General features: G+C 36.7%; 1 protein-coding gene across 2 annotated transcripts in view; it reads left to right on the forward strand.

Moving 5' to 3' along the window:
- Nucleotides 1-17286, forward strand: part of LOC145676085 (tetraspanin-7-like) — a 58880-nt gene that overhangs the window by 14819 nt on the left and 26775 nt on the right. Inside the window, exons 2-3 of one of the 2 annotated variants that reach the window (XM_081746960.1) lie at nt 587-678; nt 4546-4734. In XM_081746960.1, coding sequence (XP_081603086.1) covers nt 587-678; nt 4546-4734 — 281 coding nt within the window. The remainder of the gene's footprint in view (nt 1-586; nt 679-4545; nt 4735-17286) is intronic. The other variant, XM_081746961.1, reaches the window with a different exon arrangement.

The following is a 17286-nucleotide window of genomic DNA, read 5'->3' on the forward strand; positions in this document are numbered from 1 at the left end:
GTTACGTGTTTCGCCTACAGAAATCGAATAACTGAGTGGACTTCTTCGCGAGACCTGTTTTCCAAAGAAGTCGCCATTTGTGTTTAAGTACAAGCAGCGCCGTAGGTGGCGGGTGGCTGAAACTCTTCACAGTTGCCAACTCCATGGGTTAAAATTACCGGACACTCCTTATTCCTCTATAACAGACGAGACTCCAGGTATTTCGGTTTTGTAACCTTAGTTTCTGTAATAAAAGATAACAAGAAATGTTTTTTTTTAAATGGTTTCAGCGTCTGAAGAATAAGTTTCTTGTCGACCATTACTGCATTATTCAAACCAGAAATGATAGAAATGTACAATTTCTGGTTATTAACACTGATTGCCATAGTAAATACACGGTAATAGATAGTAAGAAGCAGTTTTTTGATGTAGATTCTGCGTCTAAAAAAGAGACTCAATGTTTTGTCTTATATTCCTCTACTCCAATCGAAAGTTAGATTAACTATTTTCGGTGTGGATGCAATGTTGAATTCAAATAGTTTGCAAGTATACCGCAATTTCAAAATATGAAATTGAAACTAATTTGCTTTATCCTTTCTCTTCACAGGTTATTCCAGGAAATTTCGACAGGTAGTGGCACCTTTTGTACAGCGTTGCTGCTGTTTTGTTACACCTTCACATTATCTTAATCATAATCAGGTATCCGGTCATCATTATAAGCTACTTATCGTAAACTAAGGAAATTCATGTACTAGAATTGTCTTTGAGTAAGAATTATCAATTTTGATACTGTCCATTAATTGTAATCTTTTATTTCCTCATGTTTTTCTTCCCGTTGTATCTTCTATCAGCCTCTTGTGATAGTTTCTTGCTAGACAAATCTTAAGTAGTTTATCTGCATTATCTTTTTTTAATTACACCCAGTGCCTACCTCTTCCCAATGCTTCCTAACCAGTTCCCTGTTTGATCCAACTAATATTTTTCATTCGATCCTAGTTCGCGCCATTAAACTTTGTGGTGGACGAACACCATGTGCGTGGATTTTCTCGAGCTTCTCTGGTTTCTTCCCACTTTCTTCATTCCACCACTTCATTCACTTCTCATGATCATCGTTTCCTTTAGTCTACCCAGCATAACCATTGGACATAAAACTGAAATATTTCATTTCAATTCTTTTCCATATTCGTGTTTTGAAAAACCGTCTAATAGTTCACATGGTTTTCTTCAGAGTCTTCATGTTCCTGTCTCTTAGAGAAGATGTTATTAACCTTGCTTACCTTTCTCCCCACTTCGTAAATCCTACATGTTTCAAGCCTCCCGTCGTTCTGATCGTTGGTCATGCGTGCCTTTTTTCTGACCCTTAAGGCTATCGCACACTAGGCCACTTCGTCTGTCGAAGACTTGCCACAGGCTGTGTCATCGCGTCGCTGATATTCGACACCAACCCGCGACGCCACGGACTCTAGATCTACTTCACGCATCGCGGGAATGTGGCACTTTTTATTTTTTAGTCAGAATAAGGATGAATTCAGTGTCCGTCTTTAAGGGCAAAGTGCAAACACGTAGCCTGGAGTTAGCGGCCCCCTTGAGGCGCGGACTAAATCCGCAGCCTATTCACTATTCGCCTTATGCAGAGTCGTTTTGACGCATGATTAGCGTCATACTAAATGCCTGACTACTGCAGGAAACATATGTTAGTCGAACTCTTTAGTATAGCACTAATAACGATTCAGAACGACTCTTCATAAGGCCCTATATGGCTAAATCCGCCACTGACTACATGAGGTCTCGCTGCCTCTCTTTATAAATTTCATTATAGAGTGTCATGAGGCATCAGCGTTAAGCTTAAGTACTTATAAAACATTATTTTTCATATTTTAGTACAGTAAATACACAAAACAAATAATAAAATAACGAAATGTTATAAAATTACACATTGGCCTGGGAGATCGCAGTTCCTAAATGTGTGAGATATATTTGGGAATATCTGATCATTTGTGTTATTTTTAAAGCCTAATTTGAAATAGTAAAGTGAAGCGACAAAGAATGTAGTTTTATGTTAAAATTTCCACCAAACAGTTCATTGGCTTGGTACCGAATTTTGGAAAATGTAAGAAAGAACAAAATGGCAGCATGCAGTGTACTTGCCGATGCTGTTCCCATCATCACTTTTTACTTTTCCCGTCGATTTTCAAATTTATGCAGGTGTCCATGGACTTTTGACTCAACCTGTATATATATATATATATATACTACGTGATCAAAAGTATCCGGACACCCCCGAAAACAAACGTTTTTCATATTAGGTGTATCGTGCTGCCAACTACTGCCAGGTACTCATAATCAGCGACCTCAGTAGTCATTAGACATCGTGAGAAAGCAGAATGGGGCCCTCCGCGGAACTCACGGACTTCGAATGTGGTCACTTGTGTCAGAAGTCTGTACGCGAGATTTCTACACTCCTAAACATCCCTAGGTACACTGTGTCTGATGTGATAGTGAAGTGGAAACGTGAAGGGACACGCACGGCACAAAAGCGTACAGGCCGACCTCCTCTGTTGACTGACAGAGATCACCGACAGTTGAAGAGAGTCGTAAAGATATCTATCCAGACCATCACACAGGAATTCCCCACTCTAAGTACTATGACAGTTAGGCATGAGGTGAGAAAACTTGGATTTCATGGTCGAGCGGCTGCTCATAAGCCACACATCTCAGGGAATGTCAGTGACGAACTGAGGTGAGTGAGAATGCTGTAGTGTCAGTCGGTCAACGAAGGCAGTGGCGCAAAATTTGTATCGCGAGTGGACGTGCTTTAAACGATGTTTACAAAACAGAAACAACTTTCGTGGATCAAAATTGAAGTGGCACGTGGTCGTAGTATACGAGAATGTTATCAGGGACTGCGCGAAGCCTGTGGTGACGCAGCGTTGCCCTACCGCACCGTGGCGCGATGGGTTAAAATGTATTGTGAAGGCAGGGAGAACGTGGAAGACCGCCAACATTCTGGACGCCCTGCAATGGATAACGCGACGATTTAGCTTCTTGCATCCTTGCTGAACGTGGACACATGGTGGACTGCGCGTGAGTTATCGGCAGAGGTCGGGTATGAAATAAAACTGTGCTGCACATTCTGCACGACATCCTTGGCTTCTGCAAAATTGCAGCACGTTGGGTATCACATGCTACAGTATTACCGAGGTGCAGAAATCGCACTGCTATGCACTGGAACAGGAGGTGCTGGACCACCACCAGAGAGGAGGGTGACAATTTCTTAGGCAGGATCGTCACCATTGATGAAACCTGGGTTCGATCGTCCGAACTATGCTTGAAGCGCCAATCCAACGAATGGAAGCACATCGGTTCCCCACGGCCAAAGACTGTTCGCCCTGATCAGGGAGGCAGGGAGGGTTGATTGTGGCATATGATGTTAAAGAGGTAATCCTGCACCATGCTGTACCAGTAGGGCAGACTGTGAATGCGCCATATTACTGCAGTTTTTTTTTGCAACACCATCTGCGTCCAGCACTTCGGAGAAAGAGCCCTGATCCTTTGGTACGGACCCCCTTCATCTTGCATGACAATGCACGCTGTCACACAGCCAATGTTGTGACTAATCTTTGACGTGCCTGGCAACGGTAGATTCTGGAATATCTACCGTATTCGCCGGATATGTCTCCCTGCGATTACAACCTTTTTGCCAAGATGAAGAAAAACTTCGTGGACAACGATACAACACCAGACAAGTCATTCTCAATGCCGTAGGGCGGTCACCGCTGGACATCACCAAAGAAGAAAGTGCTGACTGACTTAGCACGGCGCCTTCCATACGTGTGGCAGAAGGTTGTGGACATGGGGGACGATGAGGACATTGAAGGCATGTAGGGTGTACTTTCACCATTAATACAGCCATTTGTGAATTATAACAGTCTTGCATTTACTTTTTATCCATCCTTTGTATCTACAACAAGCGTCGTAGGGGGCGGGTAACTGAAACTTTGCACAGTTGCCAACTCCATGGAATAAATTACCGGACATTAATCATTGCTCTATAACAGACTAAACTCTAGAAATATCGACCTTGTAAACATAATTTTTGAGCTTCCCTCATATATATATATATATATATATATATATATATATATCGAGAGAGAGAGAGAGAGAGAGTTAGAAACAGTGTTAATCTGGTGGTATTACAGATGCCAAACAATGTGACCTTGTCGATATTTGCGTTGTAGAAACTTTCAGAGCCTTTTATCTATTAGTTTGAAAGTTACAAGAGCATGCCAAGGTATATAGTCCTCCATGCACCTATTACATTGTTTTCTTAATATATACTAAATACCTTGAGCGAAGTTCGAAACTATTTATTTAAAAAAATAAGGATTCATCTCATATCCATTCAAAATTTGAATTGTTCTTATTGTTTCTTAATACGAGTACATGTGTGTAATTTGATATTTTCAGTTTTGAGTGTATGATTAAATCTGTATGTGTCTAATTATATCTACCCCATTCAAGGGAGTTTCTTAATGCAAAGTGAACATTAACATCTGTTTATTTTAGGGGACAGGCATCGCTATTCTGAGTGTAGGAGCAGCAATCAAAAACCAGTACAGTATTTATGATGATTTTCTGGATGGAAAATTCTTCTCACCGCCTGTTATTTTCATCGGTGCCGGGAGCATTGTGTTCTTCGTCGCTTTCTGTGGCTGTTGCGGAGCGTGTCTGGACAACAACTGCATGGTTGGCACGGTGAGTCTTTGAACTAACGCATGTGTTAAAACGTACTGCAATTAACTTTGACAAACAAGCATTATGGCTCGTTGGTGCCATTAAGAGTGGAGCAGTTGTCTAAGTTATGTTTACAAAGATCTTCAGTCCCTGTCAGCCAGTTATGAGCATGACATTCTTCGTGAGATAATGTGAGGAGATTATTGAATGGAAGTATTCGTGAGTTGAGAAAGGATGTTTTCATAAGTTGGTGAAGATATATTTCTGAGTTTAAAGGGAAGTTCTTCGTAAATTAAAGAGTACTTGAAAATTGAAGGAGAGGTCTTTGTGAGTTACATTTAGACCTAAGAGGAGGAAATTATTTGTTAAATTATTCGCCATGAACGAAGCCCGATAGCCGCGCAGATATGAGGGTAGATATGCGATGTCGGATTTGATGTAGGTTAGGCAATAAACACTGAAGAATTTCGCTATTTTCCTATAAATGCTTGATTATCAAAGAAAACAAATTAGGGCCAGAGAAACAACTGAATAATAATAATAATAATAATAATAATAATAACAATAATAATAATAATAATAATAATAACAATGTACCAAATTTCACAAAATTAAATCCCCGCGTTAAGCGGGTTTGCATATCCAGGCTCCTAACTATGAAAACACTTACGCTCACTCCAACCTCAATCATTTCACGAATTCAACCTGTTTTACGTATGTTATTAGGACATAATATCGATTGTGATTTATTCTAAAAACACTTTTATACATTGCAAGAGCTGTAACGTCCAAACATTTACTGAGAACTCATAGTCGTATCGGAATAAACAAAAGCGAGTATGGAACAGTAAACTGCTTTCACAAGAGGCAAAAGAAGATGTACAAAGGCATACAAAACGGTCGAGGGGTTTGGGTCGATACACTATCAATCACATGTTTGTGTGTTCAAACCCGATAGTAAGTTGTTTTCATCGGGAGGCTGAAAATATTTCTTTGAGTAACTCATTGAAAACTTCTTTTGTTTCAAATTCGATTAGAACGGAACATTATATGAATTGCGAATCTTAAATCCATAGCTAAAAAAAAAAAAAAAAAAGTATACTCACTACTCCATTATCCTCTGATTTGTAACGAAGAACTATTTATAAACAGTGGTGACTTCAGAAAATTATCCTCGGGAGGAATTTCAATATGTGGGTGGAGGGCAAACATTGGTAGTCCACATTGAGCACGATCGAATATATGGTCCTGAAGGCGGAAATTTCTTAGCTCGAAAGGGGTCTCAAATTCTCCGTCAAATCACGTCCTGAAAGTATCATTGCTTAAAAGCTTTTCGTAGCAAATATCATATTACACTTGTTTCTCGTTCTACATTTAGAATTGGCAAAATCATAACTTACAGAGAATTATAATAAAAGCATAAAAATTACAATACCAATCATGTATAAATTATCCTGTAAGTTACCAACTTTGGGTCAGATTAAAACTCAAATATTTGTTTTCGTATTGCACTTAGAAGTAAGTCCTCTCTATATAATCCTGATTGGAAAGCCATGTATAACTCTAATTAATTAATCAATATTTATACAAATATTTTTTTTATTTTACTATTTTTACTATTCAATATTATATACACTTCATTTCCAAAATCAAAATCTCGAAAATGTATATTGTACGAGTGCAGATTCGGAAATAAATGATTATTTATCATATATATTGGTCTCTATTCGAAATTCTATTTAATCGAATCCGACAAGAACACAGACAGAAACATCGAGAACAGGTGAAAAAAAAAGAGAAAAAAAGGTGCTGTACCCGGCGGAGACTCGAACTTAGTTCGATTGGTGCTTTATATGCCGAATGCCTTAGACCACTCGGCTATGGCAACAACTAGTGATTGCAGCAAAGGCTTCGAGTAGTAGTTCTTATTACAGAATAACGTTTTCTATTGCCTAAAATTTAAACCTAATTTACTTTGATATAATATATCTATTAATTTGTTTCATGAACACGTTTTCATTACTTTGATGAATGATGTATGTTGTTGATATAGATTCTATTACACGTTCTTTCGTAAATATTATAGAAAGTATCAGGGTTATTATGATCTTTCATGGAAATTGACTGGCGCATGCGCAGTACACAAACAGTTCAATTGGAAGGCGAGGAAGGAAACGCTAACACACTGTTAGTATGTTTCCCTCACAAGCAGTAGTTCCGAACCGAGGGACGGCGGGACGCACTTCCTCCTCCTGGGGTGGCGTGAAGGGTTTACGAAGTCCCTTTGTTGTGTTATATTTTTTGAATGATTATGCACAATATACAGTCACATCTTCGACACATTTGGAAGTGATAAATCGTAGTATAAATAAATCGTCCTCCACACACAGTGATTGTTGCTTTTCCAAGATTATAAACTGGAACACTTTTTATTTCAATAGAATATAAAAGTTTCAATGGGAGGGGTTACAACCCCCTGGGTCTTTGATGTGTCAACGCCTAAACTGTAACTTTGAAGTTAGAATCGAAAAATAGAGACATGTGACCTACTAAATATATTTTTAGTTCATTATACATTTTCATAAATAAAATATCCACAATTACAATGACAGTAAATGCTAAGTAATTATTGTAAATGTTTGTACTTTCATTTTCCCTCTTTCTTCTCAACTGAGCTTGAAAAGTGTAAAAATGGGAGGTTAAGAATTTCAAATATTACGTATATTTTAGCGTATTACGAAATTATAATTAATAGAATCCGGCAGGATCACAAACAGAAACGTCAAGAAGAGGTAAAACCAAATTGTACTGTGGTGGGATTCGAACTAATCTTGAATTGTGCCTCAGAATCTCTAGCCGAATGCCTTAGTCCACTCGGCTAATGTCACAAGTTGAAAATATAGTAAGCGTGTTTCGTGTTCAATCTTTTGTTACAGTATGAAATTTATTTTGTATTCTCTGAAGTTTAAGCCTATTTTGGCCTGATGTAATAATCTGTTGAAATTGTTTTATGTTTACGGTATTCTTTACTTTGACGAATGATGTTAATATAGGTTCTATTACGTATTCGTTCATAAATATTACAACAATTGTCAGGATTATTTATGATCTTTCAAGAAAACTGACTGGTGCATGCGCAGTAGAAACAGAAAGATGCACTTTACCGACATTTGTCATACACGCCAGAACGCAAATTTCTAACAGGTTCTGAAAATGCCTCGCTCTAAAGGTTGTGGAGAACTGTCTGTTGCTCTGAGAGGAGAAATCATAGGCCGAGCAAAAATGGGACAAACTGTGCCTCAGATTGCTAGAGATCTGGGATGTGACAAGAAAACGGTCAAGAAATGGGTTCAGCGACATGAAGAAGGTGGTGAATGGTTCAGGTCTCGGTCAAGAAGTGGAAGGCCAAAAGTGACAACTGCAGCTCAAAATCAAGCTTTAGTTACAGAAGTAATCAACAGACCTCTACGCCACACGTCAATCCTCTTGGACAAAGCCAGAGAATATAATTGTTCTCACGAAACAATAAGAAGAAGATTATTGGGGGCTGGTCTACACTGTTCAAGACCCGCTAGGAAGACTCTCCTGACTGAAACTCACAAGGCCAGACGAATGGAATGGGCACAGAATAACATAACCCAACCTCAGTCATATTGGGACTTAGTCATCTGGACCGACGAGAAGGTTTTCAAGTCTAACCAACAAGGCAGAGTTATATTGTATAGACCGCGCGGAACCAGGTATGCTGAACAAAATATTATCAGAACTTCTTGTTCAGGACGAATATCAGCACACTTTTGGGGATACGTGACGGCTGCTGGTCCTGGAGATTTGGTTGCGGTGCCTGAGAGAATGAACAGCAGTGTTTACATTAATATCCTCGAAAATACGTTGTTATCGTCCTTAGAAAGAAACTTCCCCGAACAGGAAGAATGTATATTTATGCATGACAACAGTGCTGTTCACACTTCCCGGCAAACACGAGAGTGGCTAAGTGAACATCCAGAGTTAATTTGTATTGAGTGGCCCCCTCTGTCCCCAGATTTGAACCCAATTGAACATCTCTGGGCCTACATGGTGCAAGAATGAGAAGAGAGACGTGAAGACAGAGACCAAACGTTTCTTCAAAATCATGTTATGGAACTGTGGCAACATTTTCGTGACACACCGTCGTATTGCTCGAGACTTGTATCTAGTATCCCCTCCAGACTTCAAGAAGTTATTGACTCTGGAGGTGATTACACGAAGTACTAGTGTGTTATTTTTTGTGTAAACATTTATTTAAGTTTCATTTATTTATTATATTTTTTCAAGAGCAATACTTTCGTTCTTCATTTTTTTCCTTTGCTTGTTTACTTATTAGTTCGTTAAAACGTTAAGGAAGAGTAGTATATCTTCAAAAAGTATTTGTGAATTTACTTTGAACGTTTCTAAGAATACATTTACTTTTTTTTCTTACTCTATATAGTGCCCAATATTACTTTCATTTCAGTTAATTAATAACTTTATTTTACATCTCGGATAAAAGTATTATTGCCTTTTTAACGATGTTTTTCCTTTTGATTGTGTAATTTCTAGTTTAATTGAATTATCTCAATTCGAATGAATAAATCACATTTTGTTTAGTGTCCCTTCCTTAGCTAGGTTCGAATTCGAGAACAATGTGGTGTAATTTACGTTCTTTATTCTTCATATTGTGCAGTAATGACAATATTAATTATTTTTCATGAGTCCAGTTGATCAGTGAGAACTTGGACAAACATTAACCTGGTGATTCTTTACGCAATGACAAGAGTAAAATTCATTTTAGCTGTTCTTTATACTTCACAGCTATGAAACATTCTAACAGTGTGTTAGCGTTTCCTTCCTCGCCTTCCAATTGAACTGTCTGTGTACTGCGCATGCGCCAGTCAATTTCCATGAAAGATCATAAATAACCCTGATACTTTCTATAATATTTACGAAAGAACGTGTAATAGAATCTATATCAACAACATACATCATTCATCAAAGTAACGAAAACGTGTTCATGAAACAAATTAATAGATATATTATATCAAAGTAAATTAGGTTTAAATTTTAGGCAATAGAAAACGTTATTCTGTAATAAGAATTACTACTCGAAGCCTTTGCTGAAATTACTAGTTGTTACCATAGCCGAGTGGTCTAAGGCATTCGGCTTATAAAGCACCAATCGAACTAAGTTCGAGTCTCCGCCGGGTACAGCACCTTTTTCTCTCTTTTTTTTCACCTGTTCTCAATGTTTCTGTCTGTGTTCTTGTCGGATTCGATTAAATAGAATTTCGAATAGAGACCAATATATATGATAAATAATCATTTATTTCCGAATCTGCACTCGTACAATATACATTTTCGAGATTTTGATTTTGGAAATGAAGTGTATATAATATTGAATAGTAAAAATAGTAAAATAAAAAAAATATTTGTATAAATATTGATTAATTAATTAGAGTTATACATGGCTTTCCAATCAGGATTATATAGAGAGGACTTACTTCTAAGTGCAATACGAAAACAAATATTTGAGTTTTAATCTGACCCAAAGTTGGTAACTTACAGGATAATTTATACATGATTGGTATTGTAATTTTTATGCTTTTATTATATTTGCTACGAAAAGCTTTTAAGCAATGATGCTTTCAGGACGTGATTTGACGGAGAATTTGAGACCCCTTTCGAGCTAAGAAATTTCCGCCTTCAGGACCATATATTCGATCGTGCTCAATGTGGACTACCAATGTTTGCCCTCCACCCGCATATTGAAATTCCCCCCGAGAATAATTTTCTGAAGTCACCACTGTTTATAAATAGTTCTTCGTTACAAATCAGAGGATAATGGAGTAGTGAGTATACTTTTTTTTTTTTTTTTTTTTTTTTTTAGCTATGGATTTAAGATTCGCAATTCATATAATGTTCCGTTCTAATCGAATTTGAAACAAAAGAAGTTTTCAATGAGTTACTCAAAGAAATATTTTCAGCCTCCCGATGAAAACAACTTACTATCGGGTTTGAACACACAAACATGTGATTGATAGTGTATCGACCCAAACCACTCGACCGTTTTGTATGCCTTTGTACATCTTCTTTTGCCTCTTGTGAAAGCAGTTTACTGTTCCATACTCGCTTTTGTTTATTCCGATACGACTATGAGTTCTCAGTAAATGTTTGGACGTTACAGCTCTTGCAATGTATAAAAGTGTTTTTAGAATAAATCTCAATCGATATTATGTCCTAATAACATACGTAAAACAGGTTGAATTCGTGAAATGATTGAGGTTGGAGTGAGCGTAAATGTTTTCATAGTTAGGAGCCTGGATATGCAAACCCGCTTAACGTGGGGATTTAATTTTGTGAAATTTGGTACAGATGTTTATAGAGGTTAGTGGTAGCCCAAGCCATCAATCCAGTATACGCCACTGCCTTATTTATACCGGAAGTGCTGTAAATCTACGACCATTTCCTATTTCAATGATGATTAGTATAGAGGAAAATTGTAGTGGATAGCAAGAAGTAGTTTCTTTCTTTTTTTTTTTATTGGATTCAAAGGTAGGTTCCATTTTCACAAGTACTCCTATGCAAGAATGAATAAAATGACAATTTCCGGTTTCAGTTCAGGTCCCCTCAGAGGAGGAATGGTAAAATAAGTAACGAGAAGTTTTATTATATAGGTTTAGCATCTCCAGAACAGGTTTTATCTCGAAACAGAAAATGATAGGCTACATGCACAGGTTCCAGTCTCAGTACTCAGTCCCTCATATTTTGGTACTCTACTGTAGTTTCACAATATGTTAAACAAAACTTACTTAAAGAGCCCCATTACAGCGAAATTAAAATAGCGCTAAGTTTACAGTGACTATGGGATATCTTCAAATAGATAAAAGACAATCGAAAAGTTCAACAAGAGCTCGCTAGAGAATATTATTTTACATGAGATACCGTTATCACTACTCACTTATCTGCTTTCGATATCCAGCCATTTAGAAAATCGGCATTTACTTTCGCGTTTCTAAATGGTTGCAACCGGAAAGCTACTAGGTGACTCTTGAAAATTGTACCTCATGCAAAATAATATTGTCTACCGCACTTTTGTTCCACATTTCAATTATTTTTTTAAAATGTAATTGGAAATATCACATAATTACTGTGAACTTAGCGGTATTTTAATTTCGCAGTGATTAGTTCTCTTAAAGAAGAGTGCGTCGTTCTGCGTTGCATAGTCACTAACGCACTTGCCTTCGGTGCGAGTGGTCCCTAGTTCGATTCCTGGTGGGAAGACTCGGTCGAAAAAGTGTAAATAGCTTTTTCAGGCCAGCCATGCTGAATGAGGTTTTCCTTGTTCACATCAGGCAAATACCGGGATGGGACCTAATTTATAGGTCCCAAGTCCCTTCCTTCCTTCCCCAATCCTTTATTCCTTCTCTTTCCCCGGATAGTGTGCTCGCCGAGGCAACCCATCCCTCATACTGGACTCGGGATGCGCACGAGTCGAGACATGTCTCGAATTTCGACTCGACTCAAATTCGAGCCCAGATTAGAGTCGAGACATACGTTGTAAAATTTGAGACGAGTCGAGACGAACGTATTTCTCGACTCGAAGTTTCGAGTCGAGATAGGAGTCAAGTCGAGACTGCTCATAAAAATCTCGACTCGATTCGAATGTATCGAAAATCTATAATTTTTAATATTATTTTCAATAAGGTATTCACTCAGATACAGCCTTGAAAACAATTCCAGCATTTATTACTTTAGAAAGGTGCAGAACACATAAACTTAATAGTTAATCTTTCGAGATCAAGATTTAATTTTCATCTCAATTCATTGAATTGATTTTGAGTTTAACGTTCCGTTCAGCAGCGAGGCTATATGAGACGTGGACCTACTTATTAACGTGGAATCCGAACCACACGAGCTCCCACCGGGTCAGCCCAATTCAATTAATTAGAACTAATAGTTAATGTCATGATATTCGATTGTACTTGAAATATATTGTTAATAAAATATTAGATTATCAAGTTTGTATAAAATTCTTATCCGTAGCCTATATCTAGTTTGTATAAAACTTTCGCGATAAAGTTAACTTCATAAATTCTCTGAATGAGCAATTAGCAGTAGTAGTAGTCTAATCGCCCCACTTGAGGCAAATTTGGACTTTGACCCCGACCTTTGTGACGTCATAGGTCAAAGGTCAATGACCTTAGCCCAGGGTCAATGACCTAGGGGTACTTAGGACCACCCCCTTTAAATTTTGGCAGGGGTACCTTGGCCCACCCCCCTAAATTTTGGCAGGGGTACATAGGACCACCCCCCTTAAATTTTGGAAATTGCCAAATCTAAAAATTTGGTATGGTAGCCTAGGACCACAGTATGTACCTCTATCAGTATTGGGGGTCTATGTCGTTCCCTTTTATGGGTAAAAAATTGCCAAAAATTGAATTTTCGGAGGTTTTTGACCTAATTTATCCCCTTGGATGAGGTGTTTTTTACCCTATATGGTTATATGGGCGTATACAGGGGTCCATTAGCTTTCATAACATATGGGTATATTAATGCACCCCTTGAAAAATTTGGGAGGGGTACCTTAGCCCACCCCTTAAATTTTGGAAATTGCCCAATTTAAACATTGGGTATTATAGTACAGGACCCTAATATGTATCATGATAAATTTGAGTGGTCCACCTCGTCCCCTTTTAGGGGTACAAAATTGCCAAAAATATAAACGTAAGCAATACGTTATACCACGTGTTTGGTTTTCGGCCTAATTTATCTCCTTGGATGTGGTCCTATTACCTTATATAGTTATATGGGCGTATACAGGGGTCCATTCCCTTTCATAAGACATAGGTATATTAATGCACCCCTTGAAAAATTTGGGAGGGGTACCTTGGCCCACCCCTTAAATTTTGGAAATTGCCAAATCTAAAAATTGGGTGTGGTAGCCTAGGACCATAGTATGTACCTCTATCAGTATTGGGGGTCTATGTCGTTCCCTTTCATGTGTAAAAAAATTGCCAAAAATTCAAATTTCGGGGGTTTTTGACCTAATTTATCCCCTTTGATGAGGTGTTATTACCTTATATGGTTATATGGACGTATACAGGGGTCCATTCCCTTTCATAACATATGGGTATATTAATGCACCCCTTGAAAAATTTGGGAGGGGTACCTTGGCCCACCCCTTAAATTTTGGAAATTGCCCATTTTCAACATTGGGTATTATAGTACAGGACTCTAATATGTATCATGATAAATTTGGGTGCTCCACCTCATTCCCTTCTAGGGGTACAAAATTGCCAAAATATAAACGTAAGCAATACGTTATACCACGTGTTTGGTTTTTGGTCGATTTTATCCCCTTTGATGAGGTGTTATTATTCTATATAGTTATATGGTCATGTATAGGGGTCCATTACCTTTCATAAGATATGGGTATATTTGTGCACTCCTTTAAAAATTTGGGAGGGGTACCTTGGCCCACCCCTTAAATTTTGGAAATTGCCCAATTTAAAACATTTGGTATTATAGTACCGGACCCTAACATGTATTATGATAAATTTGGGTGGTCCACCTCGTTCCCTTTTAGGGGTACAAAATTGTCAAAATATAAACGTAAGCAGTACGTTGTACCACGTGTTTGGTCTTTTGGCCCAATTTATCCTCTTGGATGAGGTTCTATTACCTTATATGGTTATATGGTTATGTATAGGGGTCTATTCCCTATCATAAGACATAGGTACATTTGTGCACTCCTTTAAAAATTTGGGAGGGGTACTTTGGCCCACCCCTTAAATTTTAGAAATTGCTCATTTTATATATTTGGTATTATAGTACTGGACCCTAACATGTATTATTATGATAAATTTGAGTGGTTCACCTCGTTCCCTTTTAGGGGTACGAAATTGCCAAATTTTACTACAACCACGTGTTTGGTATTTTGGTTCAATTTATCCCCTTGGATGAGGTCCTATTACCTTATATGATTATATGGTTATGTATATTGGTCCATTCCCTATTATAAGACATGGGTATATTGATGCACCCCGGGAGGGGTACCTTGGCCCACCTCTTTATTTTGGAAATTGCCCAATTTAAACATTTGGTATAATAGTATAAGACCCTAATATATATTACTATAAATTTGGGTGGTCCATCTTGTTCCCTTTCATGGGTACGAAATTGCCAAATTTTAGTACAACCACATGTTTCGTTTTTGACCTAATTTATTCCCTTGGATGATGTCCTATTACCTAATATGATTATATGGTCTTGTATAGGGTCCATTTTCTATCTAGGACATAGGTACATTGATGCACCACTTTAAATTTTTGGGAGGTGTACCACAGCCAATCCCTTAAATTTTGGAAATTTTTCAATTTAAGCATTCGCTATCATAGTGCATGACCTTAATATGTATCATGATAAATTTGGGTGGTCCACCTTGTTCCCTTTCATGAGTAAAAAAAAAAAATTGCCAAAATATAAAGATAAGCAATATGTTGTATCACGTGTTTGGTTTTTGGCCCAATTTATCCCGTTTGATGCGGTCTTATTACCGTATATGTTTATATGGTCATGTATATAGGTTCATTTCATAAGACATGAGTACATTGATGCACCCTTTAAAAATTTGGGAGGGGTATCTTGACTCATCCACTCAGTTTTAGAAATTGTTTAATATAAGCATTTGGTATCTTCGTACAGGTCTTCAATATGTACCACTATAAATTTGGATGGTCCACATCGTTCCCTTTCATGGGTAAAGAACTACCAAAAATCAAATTTCGGAGGTTATTGACCCCTATTTAATACGTTATATGGTTTATTACCTCTATATGTTTATGTTCTCTTTTAAATTTGGGAATTATCAAATAACAAAATTCGGTAAACGTTTTCTAGGACCCATTGGTATTCCTCTTATGACCAAATATTCAAAATTTAAAGGTTATTGACCGGCTTTATTATTGAATAAGTACAGGATTTATTACTTTTTCATAAGACACAGGTGTATTTGTGTACCAATCTTAAATTTTGGGAGGGGTACATCTCTTATTGTCATATCAATAATTGGTAATTGTTCTTTGGGTAAATCATTGTGAAATATGAGTATGATCACGTGATCAGTTATTGACCTATGATGGGATTAGGAGTCCAGGACATTGGTACATTTAAACTTTGTAGGATAATTTGAGAATGCGTCATTGGTATTGATTATTACAGCCAAATATAAACGTAAGCAATACGATGTACCACGTGATTGACCTTGATGAGGTAGTGTACAGGGATAAATAACTAACCTTATTGAATCTTATGACTCATAGTCTTAAGGGAATATATGCTACAACACTGGCAAAGTTATTGTTGATGCAATTTGATTGGTTGATCACTATCTTTCGTGCAATCTGATTGGCTGATCACTATCTTTCGTGCAATTTGATTGGTTGCTGATTTTCAAATCTTTGCTGCATTCAGTTTTAAGTTTTGTTTAACACTTAAAAAGGTTTTTGAAATTTTTGTTTGAAAATTTTTTTTTGTTTGAAACTTTGGTTTGAAATTTTTTTTTCATTTGATATTTTAGTTTAAAAATTTTTGTTTCGAAATTTTTTGTTTGAAACTTTGGTTTGAAATTTTTTCGTTTGAAATTTTTAGTTTGAAAATTTTGTTTCGAAATTTTTGTTTGAAATTTTTGTTTCAAAATTTTTGTTTAAAAATTTTTTGTTTTGAAATTTTTTGTTTCAAAATTTTGTTTGAAATTTTTTCGTTTGAAATTTTTAATTTTTTTTCGTTTCAAAACTAAAAAAATATTTGTTTGAAATTTTAGTTTAAAAAAATGTTCGATTTTTTTCTGTTTAAAATTTTTGTTTGAACATTTTTGTTTCGAAATTTTTGTTTGGAAAATTTTGGTTTCAAATTTTTAAGTTTATGCACTCATTAGTGAAGAACCGGAACTGCTTAGAAGAAGATTTGGTTTGAATTTTTTTCTTTGAAAATGTTTCGAAATTTTTGTTTTGAAATTTTTCGTTTCCAAATTTTTTTGTTTAAATTTTTTTTGTTTCGAAAGTTTTGTTTGAAATTTTTTGTTTCAAAGTTTGGTTTGACATTTTTAAAAGTTTGTGCACTCATTAGTAAAGAACCGGAACTGTTAGAACTAAAACCTCTGGCAACATTGTGGTGCAATAGTACACGTCAGAACATAGGGTTGTACTTGAAATGAAAAAAACACAATTCATTCAAATGGATCATTTTATTACACTCCACATACATCCATACCAGATATATGATCTGGATATTGTCGATACAATGTATTTTGAACTTCTTGCACTAGTTTGTCTTTAGCATATAATTTTAATTCCAATTGAAGTCTTTTAAGGTCTATTGCAATATCAATTGGTGGAAACTCAATGTCCATTTGATCACAAATAAACTGTTTATCAATACAGGTATGCACCCACGAACGATGTTGACAACCATCACAATATCTAGATACATGTTGTACAATATGCATAACACATTTTTCAAAATAGTACTTTTTCAGGAATATACTTGTTTTGTTGCACA

The sequence above is a fragment of the Thermobia domestica genome, chromosome 18, assembly GCF_964235325.1.
Source record: "Thermobia domestica chromosome 18, izTheDome1.hap1.1, whole genome shotgun sequence".
In the NCBI taxonomy this organism is placed as follows: Eukaryota; Metazoa; Arthropoda; class Insecta; order Zygentoma; family Lepismatidae; genus Thermobia; species Thermobia domestica.